This window comes from Tiliqua scincoides, chromosome 5 (assembly GCF_035046505.1).
Source record: "Tiliqua scincoides isolate rTilSci1 chromosome 5, rTilSci1.hap2, whole genome shotgun sequence".
Taxonomy (NCBI): domain Eukaryota; kingdom Metazoa; phylum Chordata; class Lepidosauria; order Squamata; family Scincidae; genus Tiliqua; species Tiliqua scincoides.
Window position 1 is genome coordinate 84,616,693 of NC_089825.1, and position 20,360 is coordinate 84,637,052.

The window sequence follows — 20,360 nt, forward strand, 5'->3', positions numbered from 1 at the left end:
TAATGTCACTTCAGGTCATGACGTCACTTCCGGTGCGTCCTGACAGGTTCTCATTCTAAAAAGTAGGTCCCGGTGCTAAATGTGTGATAACCACTGATGTATAACAATGGTCATCAATGGGACTTAACTCCTGGGTAAGTGTGGGTAGGGTTGTGAAAAGTGTTGCTGCTTGATGATGTCACTTGCATTCATGACATCACTCCTGGTGGGTCCGGAGTGACAGATTCTCCTTCTTGAAAGTGGGTCCCGGTGCTCAAAGTTTGAGAACCACCGATGACCTCAGGAGCACTGGGAGGCGCACTAAGACCCCGCGGAGCCGCCGGCGCCTGCCCCGTCTGCCTTCTCCCGGAGACTCCAGATGGGCCTCCTTGGGGCGGCATGGAGCGACGAAGCCGGGGGCTCCTGCTGGGCTTGCTGCTGCTGCTGCTGGCCGCCTGCGCGCCCCCGGCCGGGGCGCAGTACGAGAAGTACAGCTGGCGCGGCTTCCCGGAGTCGGAGCTGATGCCCCTGCAGAGCGCCTACTCGTACGCGCTGGAGCAGTACGAGGGCGAGGGCTGGAAGGAGAGCGCGCGCTACCTGGAGGCCAGCCTGCGCCTGCACCGCCTGCTGCGGGACAGCGAGGCGCACTGCCACCGCGAGTGCGCGGGCAGCGCCGGGCCGGCCGAGCCTGGCCGGGGCGCGCCGCAGGGCGAGGGGCTCCTGGAGATGGAGCTCTTCGGCCGCGTCCTCCAGCGCGCCTCCTGCCTGCGGAGCTGCAAGCGCAGCCTGCCCGTCTTCCAGCTCAGCTACCCGCCTGCAGACACCCTGCGCGAGTTCCAGCGCCGCACGCCTTACATGTACCTGCACTACGCGCTCTTCAAGGTCAGCCCGGCGGGGGGAGGCTGGCGCCCCGATCCTGTGAACTCTTTCCTGGGGGGAGGCCCCGTTGAACACAGTGGCGCTTACTTCTGAGTAGACCTGCATGGCATTGGGCTGGGGTTGCAGCTCACTGAGGGCCCAGAGCCCAATCCTAAACTGGTCTACTCAAAGTAAGTCCCATTAGAGTCAGTGGGGCTTACTCCCAGGAAAGTGTGGACAGCATTGTAGCTTTAGAACCCAATCCTATGCATGTCGACTCAGAAGTGTCCCGTTAGAGTCAATGGGGCTTACTCCAAGGAAAGTGTGGACAGCATGGTAGCCTTAGAGCCCAATCCTATGCATATTGACTCTGAAGTCCCATTAGAGTTAATGGGGCTTACTTCCAGGAAAGTGTGCATTGGACTGTAGCCCCAGGCTGCAATCCTATCCACACATACCTGGGAGTAAGCCCCATTGACTGTAATGGGACTTAGTTCTGAGTAGATATGCATAGGCTTGGGCTCCCAGTCCTATCCACCTTTGCAGCATCAGTGCAGCTGCAATTCAGTCCTGAGGTAAGGGAACAAAATGTTCCTTGACCTTAAGGAGGCCTCCATGACGGTCCCTCCATTGCTGGATGTAGTGTGCACCCTGTTGGCAAGGCTGCATCCACGCCAGAAAGTTGCATAGGATTGGACCGTGAGGGTCCGGTGCTATCCAACTTTCCAATGCTGGTGCAGCTGCAATGTAGCCCCAAGAAAAGGGAACAAGCATTCCCGAATCTGGTGAAGGCCTCTGTGGCTGCCCCCCTACCACAGGATGCAGTGCATGCCTCATTGGCACAGCTGCACCAAAGCTGGAAAGTTGGCTAGGATTGGGCCCTGAATCCCCTGGAAAGCCCATGAGTAGGACTCTACTGGTTGTAATGATAAACACTTGTATAGTGCTTTCTGGGTGCCCCACTGTGGGTGGGGGAGTAGCATGGGAGTAGTATAAATCTTTTAAATGAATAAATGTGCAAAGTGCCTCGCATGGTAGTGTCCTGCTCAGCTGAGGCTTTCCCACCATATGCCAGAAATAAGAAAGTTCTGGTTCACCGCTCAGTCTCATCACCTCAGTATGTGAAGTACAAATAGGCTGACAAACTGCTGATGGGGAACCTGGATTGTTGTACCCTGAAGTTAGTCATGAGCGAGTCCCATTGATTTCAGTGGAATTTGGTGATGACTGAGGACCCAGTCGCATTGACTTGCCACCGGGCTGGCGCCAGCTCAACACCAGCCCGCGCTGAGCCATCTGGCCAGAGGCCCATCGCACACCACCCGGAGCTGTGAATGAGCCCCGGGTGGCAGAGCAGTAAGTTGGGGAGCTGCTGGCAGTTGCCTGGTATCCACTAGATGCAGTGGTAGCCATTTTGGCACTCCTGCTCCTCTGTGTGCCGGGCAGCTCAGGATTAGGTTGCCTGTTGCCCGGTCATGACTAGATATAGGATCAAACAGTGCATTTCCTTCCTTAATAATTATTTTGCAGGTGTCCCCAAACTATGGTTCATGAACCACTTCTGGCCCACCAAGACATTTAGGTTGGCCTACAGAACCAAGTGGCATTATATTTTTCTCCACCTTTTCTACCACCACCTACCATTTTCCTATGGCAAAAATTCTTAGTGTGTACAATATATATATATATAATTTGCTCCTGACCACTTTATGAACAAAACTGAATGATGCGATCTTGGCAACTGAAAGTCTGGGAACCCTGCTACGCCATCTCCAAACCACCTGTAAAATTTCTATCTCAGTGGGTGCTCTTTCTGAATAGATTTGAGCCTCAGCATCTTTTCCTCCAGAACTTAAGCAGTGACAATAGGGTGCCATCATAGACATTTGAGGATGAGAGGGCCAGCTCACATTTGGTTCATCTATGATGTGCCTGCTCCCCAAATGTAATTGCCCAAAGGGATACATTCCAATAAACCTTATACTGGGTGATCACCTTGGCGCTGGATTTGCTCCAGGGTGGAAAACTCCTTTGGACCAGCAATCCAAAGGTATCAGTAGAACATTTTAAGGTTTGCTTCTTGCTACCCCTCTGGTACACCTTTGGAAGATTTTCCCAAATGCTGTATGGGCCACCTACCAGAAAGGCACTTCACAGGCAGTACTTTCTCATGGACTGATTGCAGATGCAGGATTGTTGTTCTGTGCCTACGCAGCATATTTGTATAGAAGTTTGTATAGGAGTTTGAATCCTTTGTTGTTCCCCAGCATTGCATCTGCTGAAAGAAAAATCCACATGTTTGATTGTCCCATGAAAATTCCACTTCTGGATCATCCTGTATGATGATCTCAGTGTTTTTTGTTGATTTTAATTTGTTTGTTTGGCCTCAGTGCTGAGAGGCTCTGACTGGCCCGGCTCCTCACCACTTGTACTCTGTTTGTCAGAGGCCCTCACACCCACCAAGTGTACACTCCATCATTGTGGTTTACAATCTATATCAGTGTTTTTCAAACTGTGCGTTGGGACCTGTTAGGTGGGTCTCCAGGGAATTTCAGGTGGATCCCTATTCAATATTTTATTTTAATATATTGATGCTACCATGGAATGTGACTGCATTTCTGGAAATGTGACAGATCTTACTTTTAGCAAGCCACTATGTATATGCTTTTAACAATGATAGAAAATGGGACTTACTTCTGGGTCAGTGTGGATAGGATTGCAGCCTAGGATTGTTAAAAATTTTCCCGCTTGATGATGTCACTTCCAGTCATGACATCACTTTTGGTGGGTCCTGATATTCTAAGTGGGTCCCAGTGCTAAAAGTTTGAGAACCACTGATATACATGGTTCATATTATTTCCAATATGGAAGTTGAATGTTTTCCACTACCTTGAGAAAAGTCCATCTTCCTTCTGAACGGCCCAACTGCTAATTGCCAGCTTCCTTCCTGTTCAGTAGCCAGACTTTCTGCATTCCACAATTCATTCTCCATATGGGATTCCTAGTCCTCTCCAAACCCGTCTTTTTTCAAAACATCCATGTTGGAATTTGTGTAAAACACATGTGGAGATTGACAGGAGTGCGCTTGAGTGTTTGCTCTGGCACCAAAATACCCGCCTACAAGATTGTGCGACGTGACAGTCCGCACGCGAGTTTCATGCTAATTCCTGTACAGAAGTGCATCCCTTTTAGGGGTTTGATAATGTTCAAAGCAGTTCCCTTTGTGTTTGCTGACTGAAGTGGGATCATTTCCCCATCATGTCTTTGGGGTTCCCACCAATGCTACCTTTGCCAGTGAAAAACATTTCCCACTGTTCTTTTTATGCTAACTTTTTGTAGATTTTCCCCTTTAGGATGTTCTGGCCCTTTAAATCTGGGCCTCCAGGAGGGGTTTTAGATGAGCAAGCAATGCATTTGCCAGTAGCTTCTGGTCTTTTCCATTTTCTCCTCCCCTTTTTCATCCTCACCCTCCTTCACCAATGAAGTAGCCCTCCCTCCACTCTCCTGTGCTAAAGGCAGTCCAGTGCCACGTCCTCCAGTCCTTGCACAGACAGAGTCTTAACAGAGTTACTGAGAGACCAGCTTCATCTCAGACCATCCATGTGCTCTGCTGTTCCTCGGCAAGCTGTGTCTCTTTGTCAAAGTTGTAAGGCTGTGAAATGCTTGGTATACAAAAGTGGTGTTAGATTCCAGAGCAGTCAGAACAGTTTTTGGAGTGGATGGTGTCACTTCATGCAGTTCTGTGCATATTGCAACACAGTGAGTTGGCAGTGGCAAGGTGGCAGGGGACTTTTGCATGGAGCACATCTCCCTCAGGAGGATGCTGCTGTGGGGAACAATGAGAAGTGGCTCAGTGGTTTGTTTGCTTCAGCTCTGAGCCTTTGGCTGCAATCCTAAGCACGCTTTCCTGAGAGTAAGCGCCATTTAACCAAAGAGGACTTACTTCTCAGTAGGCCTGGTTAGGATTGTGCCCTTAGTCATCTAAATTTGCCACTTCTCCAACTTATCTGAAACACATTGAGATTTTTCTTTATCAGCCTCCTTGCTTCTGAACTTCGGCCAAAGTTACCTTTGCAATCCTGCAGGCTTTTTTTTCTCTTCTTGCCTGTGGGTTGGTTTGTTTTAGAAGAAGTCTTTTTCTCAGACCTCGTTCGAATGACCCTAAAGCAAGGATTTTCTGGAACTTCGTGAGTCAGCAGGCAGAGAAGGAAGCATTGAAAGGGGCCCTATGAAAGGATAAGGCGGGTGGGGCCCCTCCCAACTCACTTTTTGGGTCTCGCCTTCAATTTATGAGACAATCGCATTGAGAAATGCATATGGCTGTAATTGGACCTTGCCAAACGCCATAAATGTGCACTGCAGAGTCTGCTGTGCTAGTTAGAGAACAGAAATAAATAAATTTTTAAAAATGGGGTTTTTGTTTTTAAAAAGAGAGCAAGTTTTAGATCTCATTAGAAACATGTTCTCAAGCAACCTTGTGCCAGAAAATTTATGAATTTAAATGCAAGGGAGGAGTTGCTGAAAGTTGACTGCTTCAATGTGTGTGTGCCCTAGCCTGTCTATACGCAAGGCTGGCTTTTAGGCAAGTGAGGCAATTTCTCCCAGTTGGGCCCCGTGCATGATGCTGCCTTTCCACCATGGTGGTCCCTATGCTGCCTTTCCGATCACTGCTGCTTCCAATTGGCCAGAAATTGGGTCGCTTCGAAAGCAAGTCCCGTCCACCGCTGCTTCCATTTGGCCTGGAATTGGTGCCATGCAGGCAGTAGCATGCGCACCTTGGTCTTTCTCTACTCTTGCAGCTCCCAACACTATCCTCTCCCCCGTCTCGCTCTGGAGTGGGCGGCAATGTGCAAGAGTCAGGGAGTGCTGCAGTCTGGGCGCGCACTGTACCACTAAAGGTACAGGGTTCCTATGCACTTGCGCAGAAGTAGCAGATTTTTTTTTTCTTGGTCTGGCCCCATTCAAGCTAAGAGCAAAAAAAAAATTAGTAGAGGGGGACCCGCAAAATTCGAGGGGCCCCCGCAAAAGTGTTTCCAATTGGGCCCTGCAGCTCCTTAGGCCGGCCCTGTCTCTGTGTGTGTGTGTGTGTGTGTGTGTGTAGTGAACATCCAAGCATTCCTTCCCAGCACCACTGTACAGTCTGAAGGAGAATCCAAAAATGGTAGCACTTTTGACTGTTCCCCTGCTGTTCCCCTGCTCCCTCTCATCCTGAATACAGTAGTTTCTTTCTCTGCCCTGAAGCAGTTGAGATGTATCCAGCGGTGAGCTTTCCTTCCCACGTCAGCATCCTGGCATTTGACACCCTGATGAGAACGGCAGACGAGTTAAGATGAGAAACATGTTCTGGATGAGAGAATGCAAATGTCAGAGGGGAATGTTTCTCTGAGAGTCTTGATAGGCTGCAAAACTACTGCTGGCGCTGGATGGATGATTAAACGGCAGGCTGGCAGACCTGTCATGCTGATTAAGGCAGTACGGTAGGGATAGAAGTCAGCTTTTATAAAGCTGCATCACTGGGATTCTTTTTCTGAGCACATGTGCATTGTAAGGTTTATTTCTATAACTTCATTTTATCGTGTGTCTTGGGTTTCATGGTGCTTTTATTAAACCATGTGATCTCAGAAAAGGCACCGTTCTTGGAGAAAAATATAACCTTGGCTGGGTTCTCTTCCATGATTGCACAGAATTGGGAAAAGTTTTTCCTTTAAAAAAAAAAAATTTAAGGAGGGAGCAAGTTTCTAGTCCTCAGGGCTGTACACAAGACTAGGTTTGAAAGTGTGTGGACAGTGTCTCCTGAAATCATGGATGCCAGAGAAAGGACTTCATTATTGGAAGTATCCTTGTAAGTCCAGCAAGGGAGCTGGCCAAATGGCTAAAGCTGCAGTCCCGTAGACACTTGTGGGAATAAGGGTGTAATCCTGAGCAGCAGATAGTCCCTTGTGCCGGCCTATCATTATTGTGAAAGTGCCATAAAGCATTTTCGTGCCAAACTAAATAGGGTTAGGCCGGCTCACTGACATGTGCTGGCCTCCCCGCTGTGACATGGGCCTGAGGAATGGGTGAGTTGCGTTGGCTGAGCTTGGTCGATGCAGGGGTCTGGGGGATGTGGGGAGGGCAGGGAGGAGGCGTTTTGGGGCAGGGGGAGGGTGGGTGGTGAGTGGTTCTGGGGCGGGTGGGGAGCAGGAGGTGGGCCCAGGTTCCATCTGTTATGCTGGATCCTAACCCCGGTCCTGGGCCAGCCCTGGGCTACTCGGATTTGCACCTCCGATTTCGGTGGCACAGATCCAAGTAGCTCCATTGGGGCTGCAGTGGCTCTCCCCAGGGTAAAGGGAAGCAATTCCTCTTGCCCCAGGCTGAGCCACTTGGCACCTAAAAGTTGAGCTGGATACAGTGCAGGCCTGCTGGCCTGCCTGTTCCAGCACAAGTTAGGATTGCGCTGCACATCTCATTGAACTCAATGGTACTTAATTCTGTGTAGACATGCATAGAATTGCACTGCAAGAGCCTGAATCGGGAAGTCTCTGGTTTGAATCTGCCCTCTACCACAAATTCAGTAGGTTGCCCCGGCAAGCCACTTGCTCTCAGCCTCATCTGAAATATGAAGATAAAATTCATGTGCATTTTATTGTGTTTATAAGGGCTACAACAAATACATATAAAACCCCTTTGGATGTTCAAGGCCCTATATACAAATGTTAAGTATTTTAATGACATTTGTTCTCTCTGTTTTGAGATTATATCAGGTAGTATCTGTACATTCTTAAGGGCTAGAAACTTATGTTCTGAAATGAAAGACAAAATATTGAATTCTGTATACAGTATAATACAGAATTTGGCATGTGTATGGTGCAAACATGGAGTATGCAGTGCTTTGTTATGGCTGCTACAAACCGGAATTACCCAGGCTTGTCTGGGCAGAATGTAGCGATATGGATGACTGGAACAGCTTGGAGTTAAGTAGTAGTGAAGGAAGATTTTTCCTAGGCAAGTCAGTGCTAGTATGAAGATGGTCACATACATTCTTAAATGAGTTGGTCAGACAGTGCTTAATTTTTTTTTTTTAAAGAGGTGATGTTTAACTTCTATCAGGAAGTTCTCTTGAGCATGCAACATTGGAATTGTAACCACTTCCAGAAGCATAGCTATGTTAGGCTGCAATCCTATTCACACTTTCCTATTGAACATACTAGGACTTACATCTGAGTAGGCATGCATAAGATTGTGCTGAGGTTGCTGCGAGCACATCACAGTATCTTGTGGTGCTATAAAAGCTAACAGATTTGTTGGAACATCACCTTTTCTGGACTTCCACTTCATCAAATGCCACACTGGATGGGCGTTAGTTCACAAAAAAGTATGCTACAATAAAAGTACTGTATTTAAATCTTTAGTGTATCACAGGATTCTTTTTGTTTCATTCATTGGAATGCATGCCTTTCTCAGCTCTGTGATGCTTGCATAGGAGAATTATGGGTGGATTGAGCCTGTAGTTGTTGAATCCAGTGAAAGATGCCACTCAACCCCAACTCTAAATGTTTGGGTGAAATCCTGGGCCTTGTTAACCTTTATGCCTGTGTGTTGAGGACTTGGCTATTTCTTTTACTCCATCCCCTAGTGTACAGGCATGATGGGGTTTGAGAACCAGCCTGATGTACACTCTAAACACTGTCTAACTTCTTCACGTGTGATGTGGCACATGTAACTCTATTATAATTGGGCAACAAAGCACCCTTTAAAGTGGTGTCCTCTTATATTTAACAAGGGAGAGTGCAACTGTCTCTCTTTATCCCAGCATGGTGGTCCTTTTCAGTGGCTGTTGCTGGTGTCTCTCTTGCCAAAAAAAAAAAAAGATTTTGAGCCCTTTGGGGCAGGGAACCATTTGTTTGTTTATTAAACTGTGTAGACCACTTTGTGAACTACAAATTGAGCATCCCTAATCCAAAATCTGAAATGCTCCAAATCTGAAATGGGTGGCTGAGATAGTGACACCTTTGCTTTCTGATGGTTCAGTGTGACAAATGTTTTTTCACGCACAAGATTTATTAAAAATATTGCATAACAGGCAATGTGTATAAGGCAGTGTTTCTCAAACTGTGGATCGGGACCCACTAGGTGGGTTGTGAGCTGATTTCAGGTGGGTCCCCATTCATTTCAATATTTCATTTTTAATATATTAGACTTGATGTTACCATGGTATGTGACTGCATTTGGGCAAATTTTACGGATCTCTACTTTTAACAAGGTACTCTGTATACTCTTTTAACAATGATATTAAATGGGACTTACTCCTAGGTAAGTGTAAGTAGGATTGCAACCTATGATAGTTAAAAATGTTCCTGCTTGATGATGTCACTTCCAGTCATGACATCACTTCCGGTGGGTCCTGACAGATTCTCATTCTAAAAAGTGCATCCTGGTGCTAAAATGTGTGACAACCACGGGTATAAGGGGTGTATATCAAACATAAATGTAGACCTGGGTCTGATCCCCAAGATATTTCATTATGTACTATATTTGCAAATTTTCCACAATCCCAAGCACTTCTGGTCCCAAGCTTTTTGGGCAATACTCAGATATTGCCCAAATATATTGCTCAAATACTCAGGTAATATCAATACCTGTAATATTATTGAAAAACAGTGCTGTGTTCTTAATAATAATTCTTAATACTTATATAAGTGCTGACATGCACACCTGTGATTTATCCACCTTTTTCTGGCAGAAAGGTTGCATGTTGCACCCTTGGGTGATGCAACATGCATGACACACAGACCCTTTCATCTAGTTTGAGATTAAGCAGTGCCTTAGCTTGCTCCATTGTGTTTTTCCTAGGCAAACAAGATTGAGAGGGCAGTGTCGGCAGCTCACACATTCCTGCAGAAGAACCCCAAGCATGAGATGACCCAAAGGTACCTGAATTATTACAAAACTATGGTGGACGTGGACGAGTACCTTGTAGACTTGGAAGCTCAGCCGTACGAGGTGAATGGGGGAAGGGGGTGAGATGGGATGCTGGGGCAAGGGGGGGGCTGTTCCCCAGGATTTGGATTGTGGTGCCATGGGACGGCAGTTAAATTCTAAAGGGTTTGGATGCTCCAGAAAAAACACAGGTGCTCGTGGGCCAAGTTAGTGGCCTTAACTATTATGGATGGTCAGTTTGTGGATTGATGCTTGTAGCAGGCTGAACACACACAGATGAACAAAATGGACTGGCAAGCTCCCAAACACAAACATCTTGAGTGTGTCCTGAAAGGCAGTTTATCCCCGTGCATTCGGAATCGGTAAGTTTGGAATTTGGCCAGTGCTGCCAAGTGCCTGTTGGCTGGTGATTGTAGTCCCGTTGAGCAGTTTTGCAAATGGAGGTGCTTTTCTTACAAACGAATAGTGCTTTTCTTAAAATATTATTTCTTTAAATTAAAAAGTAAAGAACAAGATGCCCAAAGAACAGGCAAATTCATGAATGTTTGTGTGGTAGTTTAAGAAAAGCACAATCCATTTGTAAAATGCTCTGAATTGGGTGAAGGAGGGATTGGGCAGGAGGTCTGGCCTAGAGGGTAGAGCCTCTGTTAGCCCGAAGATAACATCAGAAGGTCGCCAGTTCAAGGACACCGGCAGCTCCCTGAACGGCTGAGAATGGCGAGACCTTGAAGCAGCTGACAAGCCGAGCCGAGTGATTCCACCTGCTCTTGGTGTGAGCAAGAAGCATCTTGGCTGCCCTCCGTGTGAGAGATGGAGCTGCTTGTCAGCCTGCGTGGGAGAACTGGAGGCCAGAAGTGAGACCAAACCAGGAAGATCCATTCTGAAATGTTGTTGGTTCTTGAAAGAGAGAACCTCTATGATTGTAAAGATCCCCTTGAGGGATTTTGAAATGCCTGCCTATGTAAACCACCTTGAATAAAGTCAGAGGAGTAATCCGATGACCAGAAAGGCGGTATATAAATACCTAGTAATTATTATTATTATTATTATTATTATTATTATTATTATTGCCGCTGCTAGCCAAACAGCTAGTTCTGCTACAAAGCCCACATAACCATTGAAGGCTGGAGGGAGCTGGACTCAGTCAGTCAGGAAAATACCTGCCCTGATTAGTGAAGTCTTAAGGTACAGGTCGAACGTTGTCATCCACGGATTTGACTCAACATCGGTCTCCTGACCCATGCTGAGGTCTGTCCTGTACCCTCCAAACATGACTGGAGCGTATCTCTATTTGCTTTCAGAGATCTAGCATGCCTTAACCAGTGGATTTGTTTATCCATGGGTTTTGGCATCTGTGAGGGTTCCAGGAACAGGACCCTTGTGGATGCTGAGGCACGACTGTACACCTGTATGCAGCTTTACACTCATTTTGGACAAAGTTTCAGGAATGAGGATTAGCAGGGCAGGGACAAAGATATCCCAAGATATGCCAGCCCCCACTTACCTGGTGACAAACCAGCCTTTGTTCTTCCCACTTCTTGGACTGGAAAAGAAAGTGGAAGGTGGAACAGAAGAGAAAGGATGCAGGAATAGTGGGAAGAGGAGCAGTGGAGTCAAGTGGGCAGACGGAGGTGGGTTGCCCCCCGCAATCAGCTGCCTCAGTAGGCCTCATGAATGGGCCAAGCCTGGAGGTTAGTGGGCCAAGTCAGTGCTTTTACTGTTACGGAGATCAGTGTTGTGGTTCCTGCTAAAGGTTATGAATGTCACCGTTGCACCCTTGTGAACTCTTTTGGGCATAGGGATTGTCACTCCCGGATTGGCCTTTTCAGCCACACTAGACGCTGTGCCAGAACCACCTTTCAGAGTGCGATACCATAGTCTTTCGAGACTGAAGGTTGCCAATACAATACAATATCAGAAATTGGGGCATTAAGCCAGATGTACAATTGGACCGAACACTGCATAATAATTATTACTGTAATGTTTAGAGACTGATTTGTTGAATCCAACCTGCTGCCTTCCTTTTTCATGTTTGTAGACAGTTTTTGTGCGAGCCGTGAAACTCTATAACAGTGGGAATTTCCGGAGCAGCATTGCTGACATGGAGCATGCACTGGCTGAGTACTTCAAGGCCTATGAGAATTGCTTGTTTGGCTGTGAAGGCAGCTATGAGCTCCGTGAATTTAAGGACTTCTACCCAGCCATTGCCGGTGAGGACGTTGGGGAATGGGTAGCTGTTGAAAGTAAGGGCACAGATGCAGCTGCGTCAGTGAATTAAGGGCACTGGGGGTGGAATCTACCATTGCACATGTGGGTGTGATGGGTCCCCCTCTCTTTTTGAACCCATGTTAGCTGTTTCATGTGTCAGGCATGGAATCTGTGGAAAAACATCCCCCAATTTTTAATTTATTTTTCAGACAAAACAACAAACATTCAACACAGTGACATAGTTAAAGTTAGGAGGAAAACTACATAATTTTTATTTCACAGTGTGCTGCATTTTCAGTTCATTGGGTAGAAACTAATTCTGCTATAGAAAAGCAAGTCCAAAAATCAGTAGCAGGTACTTTGTGGTCTTAGGGTGCAATCCTAACCCCTTATGTCGGTGCTTTCCAGCAGTGACTTAAGGGCAATGCAGCTCTGAGGTATGGGAACAAACATTCCCTGACTTTGAGGAGGCCTCCGTGAGTGACACCCAAGTGCAGGATGCAGCACACGTCCCATTGGAAAGCACTGACATAAGGGGTTAGGATTGTGCCCTTAGCCTTGTAACCCCAGCCTTCCTTTTTCAAACCACACCCACACTGTGCCACCCCTCATACCCCTGGGCTCTCCTTTAAAGAAGCCTATTTGGAATAGTAAAATACTTCTGAGCTTGTGCAGAGTGCCTTTCCCTCATCAGCCCTGGCCCCTCCCTTTTTAAGAAATTAAGAACAGTTTTTGCTTTGCCATGAAGCTGGCAGTGTAATCCAGTGGTAGAGCACCTGTTTTGCATGTAGAATGTCCCAGGATCAATCCCTGGCACCTCTTAAGTAGGAAGGACTGCAGCTGCAGCCCTGGAGAGCTGTTGTAAATTGTTCCTTCTGAGCAAACATGCATAGGATTAGGCTGCACAAAATTATCTTAGAAATGGTTGTGGGGGTGAACATCTGGCAGCCACCCATTGATGTATATTTTCTTTCGCTCCCTGTGTCCAGATCACTTTATCAACGTCCTGCAGTGCAAAGTGGATTGTGAGGCTGACCTGACGCCCAATGTCGGTGGCTACTTTGTGGAGAAGTTTGTGGCAACGATGTATCACTACCTCCAGTTTGCATATTACAAGTGTAAGAACTTGGGAGGGGGTTTATTTGGTGTGGTGGGGTTCAAGTCACTGGTGGACTGCAGAGAGATTGTTGCAAAATCCTTTGGTGGTGGTGGGAAGCTGCAGGCTACGCTATATAGCTAGGCCACATGAAATTAGGCAAGGCTCATCGCTTCTTTTTCTTACAGGGAAAGTTGGGCAAAGTGGTGTCTGTTTTTTTTTTAAAAATTTATAAAAATGTGGTGACACCAAAGTTGCTTCAGGGACTGAGGATCCAGTCCTTCCCTTGCCACTCAATGACGGCAAGCCTCTTATGACAGCGCTGGCTGCCGTAAAGCAGTCAGTGCGTGTTGCAAAAGGCGCACCAATAGCACACTGCCAGGAGTGTGCCACTGGGAAGGCGCACGCCAGCACCTTTCTGCCCCACCATCCAAGGAGTTTCTGCCCCACCAGTGTCTGCCCCACCATCAGTAGGCAAGATGGCAGGAGGGGTTGGTGGAAGGAATGAAGGCAGGGAGGGAGTGAATGTGGCAGGGGAAAGGCAGGGAGCAGTTGGGGGATGGGAGGGGAGCAGGATTGGTGACAATGGCGCTGCCAATATCCTAACGCCCTCCCCAGCCCAATCCTGCAGTGTGGGGTAATACAGAGTTACAACAGCTGTTGTAGGTCTGAGTTGATCCACCCACACCACTTACCTCCTAGTAAGGGAACAATTGTTCCCTTACCTAGAGGAGACCTCCTGGACTGTCCCCCTACCATAGGATACAGTGGTTGCCGTTTTGGCGCTGCTGCATCTACAGATGGCAGGGGGATATGATTGGGCTGGTTTGTGAGTCTGGTTTGGAGGGCTACGAGTTGATCACACCAGGTTTTAGAGGTTCCTTTTGTTTTACTCTTCCCATCCCTAACTTTTGTCTCGAAGGCATCACTTCCATTAATGTTGTGTATCATTCCCTGCACAGTGAATGACATCAAGAATGCAGTACAGAGCGTGGCCAGCTACATGCTTTTTGACCCTGGGGATGAGGTCATGCAGCAGAACCTGGTCTACTACCGCTTCTACCGTGAGCGTTGGCACCTAGAAGAAGATGACTTCAACCCACGGCCGGTGAGGGTGGCAGTAGGGTCCAGCTTAAGGATTGGTGTTCTGGGTTAGGCCAAAAATCTGTCTGGTCAGCATACTGTTGCCAGGAGTAAAATGTCACTGGTATGCTCAGAGGCCGTGCTGGAGATAGCCATCCCCTTGGGCATGTTCTTAAAAGTAAGATATAAACATTCTGGAATTTGTGAGTTAATTTGCTTGGCTATGCATTGCTTGTTCTGCTTGCTGTGGACATCAGGGAGAAGCAAAGAGCTAAAGTCCATCTCCTGACTACTGGAAATTCTGCTGGGCTCTGCTTTGGTTCTGGAAACTTCAGCAGGTGTTCAGGGCTAGAAGTTCTCTTTCTAAATTCTGTGGCCAGTACTGAATTCTTGTGTGGCATTAAGGAGTACCACACAAGTGTGAACTTTCCAACCATAATTTGGATTATTGTTGGTTATTCAAGGTGCCATCAGCATACATGGCAGCTGCAGAGTTTCATCATTATAATGATTATAGAAAGATCCCTGCCCACAAAGAGTTTACAATCTAAAATTGAGATTAGGAAGGATAACAAAAGCTAACACAGCAGAGTATGCAAGTGAATGAATTCAGTTGCATGCACTGAAAGCTTGATGACAGTTGGGGATGGGTCTAAAGTCAGGAGCTTCATGGAAAGTTATAAAAGTGGGAAGGGAGGTGGCAGCATTTTATAGCACCGGGTAGCCATCCGGATGTGCAATGGCCTCTTGCCTTCAGTAGTCCTGCTGCTGCAGTATTTGCAAAGGACCTTGCATAGGAAAGACATGCATCTGAAGCTTGTGCACATTTTTCAACAGGCATTGCTGCTGCACCTCAGCAACAGAGGGCAAGAAGTTCTTGTGCATCTAGATGGTTTTGGGGTGCAAGGGTGTCCAAAACTGCTCTACCCTCATGATTAGGAAGGCATTTGCTTAGGACTGAAGCCTGATACTTCTTGGTTGGTAACATTTCCCTTCCCCAACCAACATCATCAGCTCCAACTAGGTCTGGCTAAGGGGTCTGCCTTTTGCTGCCCTGTCACCTCCTGCAACTCTCCTCCCTCTCTTCCCTGTCCGCAGGAGGCCTTGCGCTATCATGACCAGACATCCACTCAGAAGAAGCTCTTGGAGTTCGCAAAGCAGTATCTCCAACCAGATGATGAGGTGAAGGCTCGGGGGGGGACCTAGATCTGAGGTGGTGTGTTGGATTTGGACTGAGAAATCTGGGTTCAGATTCCTGTTTCTCCGCAACTTTTGCTGGATGGCCTTAGGCCAGCTACAATCTCTCAACCCTACTTTACAGGAAGAAAGGCGGGACTAAAACATGACAGCCTTGTCACAAGGCCTCTATCACCCCCAGTTTGGGGTTCCAACCTAAGCAGGACTAAGCTTATTTACTTGAGATTGGGGGGAAGGGCAGGGAGAGAGAGAAGTATTTCCTCACACTTTGCAAAAGGCTTAAATCATCTATACCAGGAAATAATGGGGAAGGGTGTGCTTGGAAACATGGGGAGGGGCATGGAACTAGGAATATTATCTCATTCTGTTTTCTGAGCAGCACATGTGGTGCATTAGGTTGGCAATTTCCCCTCTATGAACAGAATCTGAAGCAAACATTGTAATCCTGAGACTCTCCATTCCTTTATTTGCTTCTTCAAGTTGTTTATAAACCTCCAAATACAAAAAGTGCACAAGGCAGTGTACAACTCTGAGGAGAAAAATGCAAAAATAGGAATGAAATATAAAGTGCAATAACACTGGCCAACACATATTTTGCTTCCTTAAACGTTACACCAATTCCTGGGTATATTTGGGGTGCTGATTCCAAAAATAGCATCCGTTTTGCCCTATCATGTCTAGTTTTGGAGATATAGTATAGCCTCTTTAGTGAATGGTTCATGCGAAGCTGCTCGAACCATTCACTAATGAAGCTATACTATATCTCCAAAACTAGACATGATAGGGCAAAATGGATGCCATTTTTGGAATCGGCACCCCAAATTCATATCAAACCACCATAAAGTTTGGGGAAAACTTTTCTGACCCTTAATTTTGTAGGCCTGTGTAATCATAAAAAATATTAAATAAACGATAAAAAATGATAAAAATATTAAATATGGAATACAACCACAAAATCCAAAAGCAACTAAGAAATAGTTATGTATGTATATACTTATCTGTTGGAATGTATATTCTGCCCTGTCCATCAGGCATGGATTTCACCAGACAGTGTCCACATGTTTTCAGAGCTGTTTGGCCATCCATATGGACTAGAAACTCGTAGGGAGAGAGCTCCATTTTCTAATGCTGAATTTCTGTGCTCCATTCTATACATATGCAGTGCAGTTGTGGGAACACAAATTGGCCATTTTGAAAAATAATATCCTCTTGAGCAGCTCCCTTGTGACGGACTCCTCTTTCCTGCTTCAGGCGGAGGTTGGCAATGGCGAGGAGACAGAGGGACCAGTGTTGCCAACAGATGCAGAGTTTGAAGGAATTGGCGACTATGAAGAGGGGTTTTTGGCCCAGTGGTGGCAGGAGCCGAAATCCAAAGGCGATAAAGCAGATCAAGGTTATTGATGTCAAGATTGAAGGGCTGGCCCTTCACTCTCCACTCGTTGGTCCTGTTTATGTTCCTTTCTCTTCCTGGATTCGGATTCCTTCGCTTCCCTTTGTGTTGGTGTTTTGTCCTCCCCCTTCCTCATGTTTTCGACATGCTGCCTTCACTTCCATCCAGGTGTGCCTGCCCATCCATCCCTCTGTAGATGTTTTGTTTGTCTTCTGAGCATGAGCAAGTCCCAGAAAGTGCACTGACAGCTTGGAATAGGACACAAGGGTTGCTGTGACCCCATGTGGAAGTCGGGGGGGGGTGTTCCCAGTTCTCATGCATGTGAACCCTTTACTCTTCCTGTTATGTTTCCAAGGCTTACATGTAGACTGGCTGTGCATGTTGCATGCATCCTGGAAGAGGCAGCAGTGAACGAGCACATCCTGACATGACTTCTTTGGAGTATCTGGCAATCTTTTGGCAAGCATCCATCAACCTGTCCCTGTGCAGAGGCTGGGAAAGGACTTCTTTTAACACACTATGTTCTTTGTTCACAGAGAGGCTCGAATGAGTGGGATGGTCCCTGTGTCGGCTGCAGGTGAGGGGGCATTCTAATTCCTTGCACCCATCAGGGGACTTGCATTGAGGTCTTTGGAACTGATGGTTGCATACCTGACAGTATTCCAAAAAGTTTCAATCTTCCGGAGCCTTGCCCTCTAGGTCCTTTCAGGTTATGTTCCAATGAGGCTGGGGGAGTTCCATCTTTTGAATTCCACCCCAGGTTGAATTGGTTGAACACAGGTGACCCTGAGCCAATTCAAGGTGCTGTTTGTCCCATGGTGCATCACATCAAGATGAGCCCTGCAACCGGGCTTGGACACAAACCTGTATGGAAAGGCGTGAGAGATGACTAGTAGCAGCCGCCGCTTCTGGCTTTACCTTTGATTCGACCAGTTTGACTCGGATATGATGGAAACTTGCCTATGATGACCTTGGCTATCCATGCCAGCAGAAAAAGTGATCTGTGCAGCTGTTTTCAGTGGTGCTTCCTCTGTGGGACCAGATGCAAGCCATTGATACTCGCCCGCCTCTGAGATTTACTTTTTAAGAATCAGAATCCCAGCATGTTACTGCTCTGATTCTGAATAGTGTTGACCATTCTTTGTGTGCCAGACCTCAGTAGGCACCAACTCCTTCCTGACCTGGTTCTTGAACAGAATAATAGGTACTGTATGTTCAAATTGACTTGCCATGTGCCTTTTTAATCCTTGTAGTGCTGCCTTTTAAAATTGTCAGTTAATTTAATTTTTTTTATATTTTTTTTTTTTGCTTTGTACAGTTTTAATTTTTTTAGCTAAATTTTAATAAAATACTTCCCAGTTCTTTTATGACTGTCTCCTGATTGTGTTCTAGATTTTGTTTTGAAAGCTACTTATCCAGGAGCTCTGGGTAACCCTTTCTCTTTAAAGTTTGGAGACAAACTCCTTCCATAATTCCTATGTTTAGTTTTGCCAACAAGTATAGTTGACAGTGGAGAGAGAGACTGGGGTCACAGCGCATGAATGAATGTATCTTGGGGCAAGTTTACAAATGTCTGTTGATCACTTAACAAGTGCAACATCAAAAGGTGGTCTGCATGTTTCCAATAACCGTAGATCTCCAACCTAATGATTCTCACAATGTGTGCAGTCAACACATTTGAGTTGAACATCTTTGAGCAATGCAAGTTGCTGAGTGATGTATGTACACATTTAAACTTGCCATCTTTTGGGTTATTTATTTCTATAGCTCCATCAGCTATGATGTGTGTAGCTGAGTTAGGCCCAAATCCTAACCCACTTTCCAGCACTGTTATAGCTGTGCCAATGGGACATGGGCTGCATCCTGCAGTTGGGTGGCACTCACGGAGGCCTCCTCAAAGTAAGGGAATGTTTGTTCCCTTATCTCGGAGCTGCATTACCCTTATGTCGGTGCTGGAAAGTGGGTTAGGATTGCGCCCTTATAGTGTTTGGGAGTGGGTGGGATTTGCTTGCAGGAGTTGGGAAAAGTCATGTAAATCACAAGGACTCCCCAGTGACCTAGCCAATGGGGGGGCCATGACCATCAATGCTTATTGGTACTAGCTATGTTCTGTCAGATATACACTCCCAGCACACCCCTTTTGAGCCATAGCTGGGCTCAACCCTAAACTGGGGGGGGGGGGGTGTCACAGCAAATAGGGGCAAAAGAATAAAAGCTATTGGTATGTAGAATTGTTTTGTTTGCTCAAAAGGAGATTACAGCTGAGTTCATTATAAAATAGATGCTGAATATTATTTTATACCATTTCTCGCTGACTTCAAAATAAAAGCAATTTCTTCTCATGCCAAAAGGGAGGGGAGAAACTAAGAGGGGGAGAAGCACAAATATTAAATAAATAAATATTCTGCTCAGTAAACAGAAATCTGTATTTATGATCTCATTTGCTCCAAACTTGCTTCCCCATCAGCTCTGTGTACAGAGAAATTTCCATTTTAGGACAACATAGTCTTTGTATTCTCCACTAGGTGGCAGTCTTAACCTCCAAGTAAACCAATTCTGGACGTCTGGTGTACTGTATTTAAAAATGATATTGTGGTATGTAAGGGAAAGAGGTAAATGTTTCTGCATGGGATTTTTCATGAGTTTGGTCCAAAATCCTCTCCTCTAGTCTGCTACAGTTGTCTGTGAGAACAGTACTCAAAGAGATTTTGATTCAGCGTTAGGAGGAACTTCCTGACAGTAAGAACTAATCAGCAGTACCGTACAACAGTCTGCCACAGAACACAGTAGACTCTCCATTATTCAAGATCTTTAGACGCTGGATAGCCATCTATCAGAGATGTTGTGGATTGCCTACATTGGGAGGGGGTTGGACTCGATCTTGTAAGTCCCTTCCAACTCCAGTTCTGATAGACTAGATGGGTGCATGAATCTTTTTTCTAAAATAGTCACATGATTGGATAATCCTAGCAGCCGCTACTTAGTTAAAAAAGTAGTAGCTAGCACATTTTACCTGCAGGGGTAGCTCTAGCAAGAGCAGCACACTGCCTTGGGTGAGCCAGGCATGTTTTCTAGTGTGCATCATATCAGATCAAAGAGACTTGTGTTCAGATCCTTTCTGAGAATAAGATCTCTGGATGGGCCCATCACTTTCTCTCAGCCACAGCTCCTCTTGAGACGGGCATTCTTTACAGCAGGGGTCTCTAAACCCCAGCCCGGGGGCCAGATGCGGCCCATGGCAAGCCTCTATCTGGCCCGCAGCCATCCTCTTGTCTCCTGAAAGCCTCTGGCCTACTTGGCCAAACGTGACAGGAACTATGCTCTGATTATGTCTGGAGGGTGTTCTAAGGGCTGGAAAGTTTGAATGAATGAGCCCATTCATTCATTTATTCACTCATCCAAGTTCTTTTATTGATTGATTGATTGATGTATAATATTAATGTATACATTCACTTATATTTGCATAATCATACATCAACAATCTTTTCCCCTTTTTTCCCTCCCCCCTTGAAGAGCGACCATTAACATTAAATATTTATATTGCAGCCATAAGCACACCTTTTGGATTTTATCCATTATAACAGTATTGACCCCCCTCTTCCCTTACCCATCTAAGTTCTATCTCTAATT

General features: G+C 46.3%; 1 protein-coding gene across 1 annotated transcript; it reads left to right on the forward strand.

Moving 5' to 3' along the window:
* Positions 1 to 357: 357 nt before the first annotated feature.
* On the forward strand, positions 358 to 18,081 carry P3H4 (prolyl 3-hydroxylase family member 4 (inactive)). The gene is made up of 8 exons (XM_066627575.1): positions 358 to 861; positions 9,670 to 9,819; positions 11,795 to 11,966; positions 12,954 to 13,082; positions 14,023 to 14,168; positions 15,242 to 15,325; positions 16,592 to 16,733; positions 17,267 to 18,081. The coding sequence occupies exons 1-8, from the start codon at positions 379 to 381 to the stop codon at positions 17,278 to 17,280; spliced, it is 1,320 nt and encodes a 439-aa protein (XP_066483672.1). The 5' UTR covers positions 358 to 378; the 3' UTR covers positions 17,281 to 18,081.
* Positions 18,082 to 20,360: the final 2,279 nt, after the last annotated feature.

Coding starts and splice junctions, on each gene's coding strand:
- P3H4 (XM_066627575.1), top strand. CDS start 379: ATGGAGCGACGAAGCCGGGGGCTCCTGCTGGGCTTGCTGCTGCTGCTG. Junction 11,967..12,953: donor CTTCTACCCAGCCATTGCCG/GTGAGGACGTTG, acceptor CCCTGTGTCCAG/ATCACTTTATCAACGTCCTG. Junction 13,083..14,022: donor CCAGTTTGCATATTACAAGT/GTAAGAACTTGG, acceptor TTCCCTGCACAG/TGAATGACATCAAGAATGCA.